The sequence below is a fragment of the Pararge aegeria genome, chromosome 6 (assembly GCF_905163445.1).
Source record: "Pararge aegeria chromosome 6, ilParAegt1.1, whole genome shotgun sequence".
In the NCBI taxonomy this organism is placed as follows: domain Eukaryota; kingdom Metazoa; phylum Arthropoda; class Insecta; order Lepidoptera; family Nymphalidae; genus Pararge; species Pararge aegeria.
This window is the reverse complement of record NC_053185.1, coordinates 11,350,085-11,359,660: the sequence shown is the minus strand read 5'-3', so window position 1 is coordinate 11,359,660 and position 9,576 is coordinate 11,350,085. Positions and strand designations below refer to the sequence as shown.

General features: G+C 33.1%; 1 protein-coding gene across 1 annotated transcript; it reads left to right on the top strand.

Moving 5' to 3' along the window:
• The first annotated feature begins 194 nt into the window (after nt 1-194).
• Nucleotides 195-7,243, top strand: LOC120624658 (F-box only protein 21-like). Its single transcript, XM_039891327.1, has 10 exons — nt 195-446; nt 986-1,117; nt 2,276-2,422; nt 2,695-2,884; nt 3,075-3,260; nt 4,002-4,300; nt 4,425-4,563; nt 4,681-4,758; nt 5,350-5,566; nt 6,901-7,243. Exons 1-10 carry the CDS (start codon nt 277-279, stop codon nt 7,080-7,082), a joined length of 1,740 nt encoding a protein of 579 aa, XP_039747261.1. The 5' UTR covers nt 195-276; the 3' UTR covers nt 7,083-7,243.
• Nucleotides 7,244-9,576: the final 2,333 nt, after the last annotated feature.

Below are 9,576 nucleotides of genomic sequence, written 5' to 3'. Positions count from 1 at the left end.
AGTATACTGCAGGTAAGGTTAATGGTCTATGGTAAAAAGCTTTTCCTTTTCTGTGGTAGAGCTCTCTTTTCATCTGTTTTGACATTTGGGCTTTCCCTTTTCAATATTTTCCATTTTATATGGAATAAATGTATTATTTTCTAACTCAGACAAAAAATTTATTCACATTCTCTATTAAGTTTGTGAAAGAAATTTTATAAATATACTGTGGCATTACTAAAGTGTAAAAATTAAAGAAGCAGTATAAATTTTCAATATCGAGTTAGGAAAACAATAATGGAAAACCCTCATAGTACACCTATATTTCATTTACCTGACGAAATAATAACTTTGATACTGGTAAATAATGAAGCTCGAGACATTATCAATTTCGGCGCTACATGTAAACAGTTTTACGAATTAGTTTTCAACAATGATCTTTTATGGAAAAGGATGTTTTCAAAAACGTAAGTTAGCCTTAACACAATATTGAAAATTGGCATATTCATTGGGTGATCAACCCTAAAGAACCATTCTCCATAACTTGTAATGGTAAATAAATATTATCTTTTTTTTTTATTCACTGCATGTTAACCCTTGACTGCAATCTCACCTGGTGGTAAGTGATGATGCAGTCTAAGATGGTAGCAAACTAACCTGTTAGGGAGTATTGTAGTCATACCTTCATCATCAATACCATTGTACTGGAACACTGAATTGCGGCTGAACGGCATCTTTATTCGCAAAACCAGACCAGACCAGAGAAAGTTCAGAAATTATATATTCCCAAATTGCCCCTGCCGTGACCCGGGACCTTTTACTTAAATTCCTGGCGCTTGCTTTTGCGCTAGGGAGTTTGTCATTAAAATCTATAATATTAACATTGTGCAAATGAAAGAGTTGAAGTACCTATAGTTCAACTCTTTAATACACAAATTAAAAAAAAAACAGTATCAATATTTTTAGGATAGGATTGTTTAATTGTTGTTTTCTCCTTAACTTCTAGAGTACCAAGTGCAGTGGTTAAACATGTTTGCACACGTAATGGTGGAAATTGGCTTAAAGAGATAATCCACTTTTACAAACTCAAACAAACAATACATATGGAGCTTTTATCTATGCCATCGGCATACAACCGGTCAGTATCTTTTTGTGCAAATTCTTATTCTTAACTGTAAAAGTTACAATATTTTAAATGCTCATTTAAAAAATGATAACTTTTAGAGTTTCTTCGCAAAGGACTTTGCTAAAAATATTTTTTTACATTTAGATAAAAAAACCCTTATAACTCAATGACTAAATTCATAACAGTCTATGTTACACTTTTCACTGTGTATTTGTTAAGCTAAAATGGGTTTTTTTTTTTATTGACTCTATACTCCTAATTTTTATTTACAATTTTCCTATATGTTTATGTGGTGTACAATAAAAGTGCAATTATTCATTCATTCCTTGAACTCCTTAACTGTATATTTCACTCTTACTGATAGATTTAGGATATACAGTAGTTTTAATTAACCGTTCATAAGCAAGCCCAACTGAAAACATAAAACTCTGATTATTATCAAATCTTTCCTTATTTTAATTTTCTATTGATCTTGACTACTGTTGTTTGATTGTGATTACAGATACTTGTAATATTCATTTATTCTTATTTTTATATGTATCATAATAAGAAGTTGTGTCAACTACCTCCAACTACTTGTGTCAAGTACCTGGGCTTCCGTCTGGACCGGCACTTGACCTGGAATTACCACATCAATCTCAAAAGAGTCTGATTTGAAACAATTCCCGATTCCATAACTTGTGCTGGCTGCTTGGCCGGTAGTCTGCGCTGGGGCTCAATAACAAATTGCTTGTATACTGCGCAATGCTTAAACTCATCTGGCCTACTCAACCTGTGGGGTACCTGCAGTAAGTCTAACATGATGCGCGTCCAATGGGTCCAAAACAAAATTCTAAGGGTAATCACTGATGCTCCCTGGTTTGCACGCAATGACGAGATTCATCACTATCTCGAACTGCCAACGATATTTGAGGAGATCAAGATGTTCTGTAAAAAACACACCCAGCCAAACATCCCAACCGTATTGCTAGCTCACTATTAATAGCTCCATGTATGAAACGTCTAAAACAAGCTGACGTTCTAGACAATTGAAGGGCGGTCGAACAATTACTCCATTGTCTGTAACTGCCAAAAACTCACTCAGCACATCTGTTTATAGTCTAAGGACTGATTGCAGATAATAATAAAAATAAACAAAAAGAAAAATCAACTACTAATAATTAATTTCAGGAGATTGAATGAAGTGTCATTAACAGATGTGGGAGTTTTTTTTTCTTTTGCAACAGAAAATAATCTCAACTACTATTATACAATACATATTCTTCAAGAGATTGTGAAGAAAGCATCTGCGAAAATCGATACTAATCAATGTTTAAAGTAAGTGAAATTTCTTTACGAATATTATTTTATGCATACATACAATATAAAAAAAAACTGGCCAAGTGCAAGTCAGACTCACACAAAGGGTTCGGGACCATTATTCATATGTCTATCACGTTTCATGAGATACCTGGTGACAGAGAGATAGACTGAAGGCCATACGCCTTTGTTCATTTATCATCATCATCATGCATGGGAATAAATTTATAACAGTTCTAATAATTTGTAAAATTTGTTTTAATATTTCTAACTTTGTATATTTATTGCAGACCACTGTATACACTTACAGTTATATATTATGCAAAATTGGTTCTTCGTTATTTATTTCATACATACCTGGCAATGAAATGGTTACAAAAACATATACGAATTGAGTTGACACCTGTATTAGTTACAACCTTCTTTTTACAATGGATAGATGTCACTAAACTCTACAGTGATGAAGATGTTGAACAAAAGGTATTCATCTTATATTCTTCTCATCATATTTAAAAGTGAATGTGTCTAGCAAGAGCTCTAAAATGACTTGAAAGATTAGATTGTTGTTTTTTTTTTTCAGATTTATAGTTATCCTTATCTTAAACTGGCACAATAAAGTACCTTTGATTTTTACAATATTCTTTATAAGTAGGTACAATGTTCATTTCAGATTCAATTACTTGTTACAAGAGTTGAAAAGATTTTAGAAGAGTCTCATTCAAAATTGAAGCAAAACCATCATGCTGACGGGAAGAAATACACTGAAACACAATTGTTGCAAGCTATAACAAAAGTAGTTTATAATAATAGCAAAGTATCTGAGGCATATAGTTCAAAGACTTTAGATATTGTAAAGGTACCACGGTTTTATTTTCTTTTCTTTTATAAGTATTCTTACATTTAAAAGATCAACTATTAAAAAAATGCAATACGTAATTATATTTATTTATCAAGTTTAATAATTATCTTGAGTTAATGTTGAATTTGTGCAAAACTACCTTGCCCTACCTTGCTACCTTGTAAACTTTGTCAGCACTCAAAAAACTTGGGTGTACTTTTTTTTATCATTTTTTTTTTTTACTTTGCATTCATATTAGGTAGGGTAGGAGTTCGACTTCACTATCGGGGCCGAGTTCGAATCCAACCATGCACCTGTAATCTTTCTAAGTGACGTGCGTTTTAAGTAATTAAAAATATTACTTGCTTATATGGTGAAGGGAAACATCATTAGGAAACCTGCATGCCTGAGAGTTCTACATAATGATCTCAAAGTTATGTGGAGTCCACCAATTTGCACTGGGCCAGCGTGGTGAATTCATTGAAGGATGTGACCCGTGCCCTGTAGTTATGATGATTAAATTGACCTGAGTGATGTGTAGTCTTATTGTAACAGTATTGTACATCAAACATTACAAATGAAATCATTATCATCCTATTGTTATAAATCCACAACAGAAAATATAGATTCAAAAGCCAAACAATTTGTTTTCGTATGTTCAGGACGCATGCTATATCCATACAAAATGCTGTCATTAAAATATTAGAATCTGTATAAGTGACCTAAGACATAATTTTATGAAGCCATATTTTTTTTCAGGTTATTGATGAGAATGATGGTAATCTTATTTCATATGGTGCAATTTATGAAGCTGTGGCAAAAAGGTTTGGCCTGAAATGTGAACTAATTGCATTTCCAAATCACTTGTTCCTAGAGTGGCAAAGCAGTGATAAACCCAATGAGTATTATACAATAGAACTTAGCAATGGTGATATAAAACCTAAACGATGTTGTCCGTTTGCTCATGGCACCCAGAATAACTACAGTTATTGTCCAGATTCATTACTAAAGTATATTTACTCTTCATATATGAAAACGAAAGGCCCAATAAAAAGCTAGTAAGTGTCCGATAGATCCTTCTGTGACCACACTATTTTATACTCTTCTGCCTTTGAAATCGGCGTCACCTAATATCGAGGAGTGAATTAATAATTTGAAGAATTGATAAAATTTCCGTTTCAGCAAAACTCAAAATGCTATTCATTTATGGGATATATTCGGTACCAATCAAAATGCGAACAGCCCTTACAAAAACTTCTTTCAACATTTGGTAAAATATGCTCAAACACCTGCAATAAAAACTACACTGAATTTGGAATATGTAAGTACTTAATACTTTTTTTTTCTTTTAAAGTAATAACTTGGTTCTAATATTGCTAAAAATTCATATCAATACTTATCCATTATTATGTATTAAAAATTGTTTTATTTTTTGCAGTTGGAATATGTACACCTGAAAATGATATTAGTATTATCAAGACTAAATGAATCTGTATCAGAAGTTGTTAACCGGAGAGTAAGTCTTTTATTTACTATGTGAGTTAACTTTCCGAGTAGGTAAATTGCGGCGAACGCTCTAACAAAAAGAAAATGCTGTAGTTTGCTAAAAATAAAATGTTGTCACTCAGTTTAAGTTCTAGGGTTATTGGTATAGGTTCTCTCGAACACGTTTATATTCACGAAGCCTATAGGTAAGTAACTTGCTGACGCAGGACCACACTCCCCAAATACAGAATTTAAATTTTCGTAAGATTCCTTTAAAATTAACCCCTGTTTATAATCGTAAAAAATCATACCAATAACACCTTCCCTCGAGACGGCAATTGTTCCAAAAAGAGTGTCAGATTAACTCTTTAAAATATATTTAAAAACAGAATTAGAATGAATATAAATGTTCTGTACATTTGTGACCGATGCACTTTATCAAAGAGATTAGTATTGAAAGTAGCCTTTAATTCAAATTTGTTCCAAGAAAAAGAGATCTGTATATCTTTTTCTTCGTTTTTTTTACCTAGACATTATTTCCTGTGTCTATGCCAACTCCGCGCCATAAGTCAGGCTACTTATTTAAACCTCACCCTATATGCTTTGTCATAAAAACTTCCAGATTGTTCCGAAGACACGTCGTAATATAAATATAACAGTAAAATTCGCAGTAGGCATGGTATGTTATCACAATATATACAATTACATATGTGTAATTCGTGGATGGGAAGCGGACGGCACCCACTTGTTGATACATGGTATAGACGATCTTCGAGTGAAAGAACAACCGTTCTATTGCGTTATAGCTGGTGATCAGTCAGAGAGATTTGTTGCACAGGGTAAGTATAACTTGCAGTAATTTTAGAAGCGGTGATAGCCTAAGGGATGAGAATTAAGCATCTCTTTCGATCTAGTTAGATTCCCAGAACCTTTCAACTTTTAAGAGTTATGTGCGATTTAAGGAATCAACGAGAGCAGCAATGAATTATATGCTTGCTTTAACGGTGAAAAAAAAAACATCTCGCGGATACCTGCATGCCCGAGAGTTTTCCATTATGTTCTCAATGGCGCGGGCGTGCAAAGTCTACTTATTCAAATTTAGCAGCGCGGTTGACTACGCCCTTTACCCTTCTTAACTTGAGTGCAGGCCCGTGCCCTATAGTATACCGATAAATAATTGGTCGATAATAATGATGATGTAATTGTCCTAATTGTAAGATGTCCCTCTCACTCGCGTGGCTTGAATGTTGCTGTCTCGCTTTGATGTATGACGACATTTCTTTTAATCGCCAGAGCCCGTGAAGCGAGAACAATAAATTATTTATTACTTAGAAGTATTTATTCGGGAACGGTTATGGCTCCCGATAATGTGATAAAAGTAGATTATTGACATAGGGGGTAAATCTCTATGTTAATTACTAATATTGCTTATTGCACGATATTTTGCCGGCGTGAAGTTGGCTCATGGAGACACTTGTGTCATTTCTACTTACTGTACACAATTCCAGCCCCATGTGGCTTAAAACCTACTGGATGTCTTCGTTGCATGCCCTGCGAAATGTTGCTTTTTTAAAGGCGATGGTTTTTCACTTTGCCAGATAGGCCATCTGCTTGGACCGTCAATTATTACGATAAAAATGCACACATCTAAACAAATCAATGAACAGTTCTAAAGTAGGGCTATCCTTTTCTACAGGCAGAATTTTGAAAAGGATAGCCCTACTTTGGCCTGAAAATATTTGGTCTAGTTAGTTGTATAAAACAGTAGGTAATCTAAGATTATAATTAACTAACTAAGTTTGAATGTTTTGTTTTTTTTTATTATTTTTGAATTTTTGGTTATTGTAATTATTATTGTTTTTTTTTTTAATTCTTAATTTTATATAGCTTATTTTTGTTTTAATTTAATTTCATTTGTTGTAATTATTACTTGTTGTTACTTTCTTTCAATAGCCCCGGGTAGACGAATTGTGCAACTGTAATGTCTTAACGGGGTGCGTTGCTAAATAAATAAACAGAATTGACACCAATGTATTTCTTGAATTACTGACAGCAAAACATCGATGCATTAATTCTCAATTAATTTAGTTCCTGACAGTCTTAGATCGCGCGTTCTGTATATTATTAGTTTTATCTATACCAAGTAGGTATGAATAATACGATTTCTTTTCAGAAAATCTAAAGGTAGTCTATGTGCCATTTCGCATACAGCATTTAGAGGATTCACTGGCTAGAGAGTTTACACATTTCGATGGATTTTCTTACGTCCCAAATGAGGAGAAATTGAAAGAATATCCAGATGAAGAGTATTATATTGAAGCCTTGAAAAAATCGGTACTCCATCTATACACCTAGTTAAGACTAAGTATTTGTAAATAATATAATGAATACACTTTTATAAATTGTTCACGAGAAAAGTACTATACTAGAAAGTATAAGCCAAATGCCATCTTTTGACGGCCGATTGGTGCAGTGGGCAGCGACCCTGCTTTCTGAGTCAAAGGCCGTGGGTTCGATTCCCACAACTGGACAATATTTGTGTGATGAACATAAATGTTTTTCAGTGTCTTGTTTATCTATATATTATAAGTATTTATGTATATTATTCATTCAAGTTATTTTAGTACCCATAACACAAGCTACGCTTACTTTGGGACTAGATGGCGATGTGTGTATTGTCGTAGTATATTTATTTATTTAGTATATTTAACATAAGAAAACACTCAACGGTCGAAGGGAGAGAGGGTATCTCTACGGAACAAATAAATAATGAGGATAAGAATAAAGCAGAGGATAGATAATAAGGAATGCGGAGGTTGCAATGAGTGGAGCGTAAAGCTCGGAGGCCCTATGGACGTCGGGGTTCCAAGGTGTTGGAATGTTTACTCCGCATCAGGAACCCACCATTAGATATCTCATATCCGTGAGTCCATATAAAGGCCAAAGACTAGAATTGTATGAAACTGTATCTTAATAGAATGTACGGAGATGCTCCAATAGAATGTATCTTTTATCTAAAAAATAAGAAATCTAAAAAAAAAAAAGGAATAAATCTATGCAGCCGTGGATTTAAATTATTAAGGTTTAAAAAAGTACCTAGATTTTCCCATTTACTTTTAATCATAATTGTACAATTTTTTTCATGACCTTTTGGTTAGTTATAGTTGTATAAAGTATGAAAAGGTCGATATGTTAAACTGATTCATGTGTAGCTAAGTGACTATAAAATTACGTAAAAATAATCTAATAATACAAGTATAAAAAAGCGGATTCCGAAAAAATGGCGTATGATACATCATTGTAACGTAGGCATCAGTAGTGTACGATTTCAGAAAAGCGTAGTGTACGAATTCAGAAAAGCTGATAAACGACTGCGCTATATTAAATAAATTCCTTTCTGTGAGTACAATTTCATTTTCAATAATCCAGGTAAAATAATGTTTTCTCTTCGCCATGCTCTTAATGTTGGCATGTAAGCGGAGCGGACTAACAATTTTTGGATCTAGTGCATAGAAATATAAAGAAATTTGTTATCTATGGACTAGGGTCTTTATTGTCTGAGCACAGACAAGATGGTTGTCGGGAAATCATGAAACATTTATAATAAATTCCATTTTTTTTATTTGGTTATCATGGTTATTATTTTTTAATAATTTCGCAAGAGATAGGTAGACTGTTGGAAAAAATTATGAGTACCTTCTTTGTTTTGTTATTAAATGCCTAACATTTCTGATGCCAGTAAGTATTTATTGTTATAGTATTAATTAGTTAGTAGTTAGTATTTATTATTATAAAAATAACCAAACAATATTAGTGTAATTTTCATGTGCAATAAAGCAGTACAGAAAAAGACTATATATGTGTATCAAAAAAAAATTGTGGATGAAATTATAGGGATTTCAGAGTAAAAGCTTCAAAAATAGCTAAGAAAAAAAATTATATCTTAAAATAGAAATAAATGTGTTTAATACGTGAGAAAATGTTTCATTTCTAGTCATATTGCTTTTACTTTCGTATGTTTTTCAGTGTCCAGGTATACGCAATGGGCTGTCCTAGGGTTTTAGTAGTACATATAATAACTATTTGATTAAAATTATAAATTTATATTTTATAATAAACTGACTGTACCCTGCAGCTTCGCCCGCGTGTATTAAGGGGCATGCAACCTCAATAAATCAGATACCAAACATGGTAGTGCCAAATCTACAAACCTATCTAATATATATGTGTATATACGTGTCTTATTTATATTGAGTACAGATATAAATAAAAGATGGCGATGCAACTTCTTTCAACATATTAAAATCAATGACTGAGCGGTGGGCGATCGGGCGGTAGTTTATCTGTTTTTGCTCTTGGAGATGCAATCACCCACTATTTCAAACCTTTACGCATATAAATATTTGCGACTAACTTCAGTTTAACCTTACCTTAACTCCTTCGGAATAAGTGAAGGGTTCGCTGCTGTCTGCTGAGAAGTTCTGTTCCGCTATCTCCAATAATATTCATCAGATCTACACGAAACTTGGGCGAAACTAAACCGATGAAACTAACAACTAAAAATGTAAAATAAGTTATTAAAATCGGTTAACATTTGACGGAGTGGTTTTACGCTATGTAAACTACCACTTAAAACTTTCATCCGCTCTCCCAAGAGAGCTGTGCTGCAATTTGATTTGATAAAAAGTATCTTATACCTACCTCGTAGTATGATCTAGAATCATGCAGTTTAATTTCAATTCATTCAGTAGTTTTGGCGTAATTGACACAGGGTGTCGTGTAGATAATTAAGCATTCAAACTTCACTCGGATAAATTTAATATTTTAAGTTATATAGTGGCGCTAATAT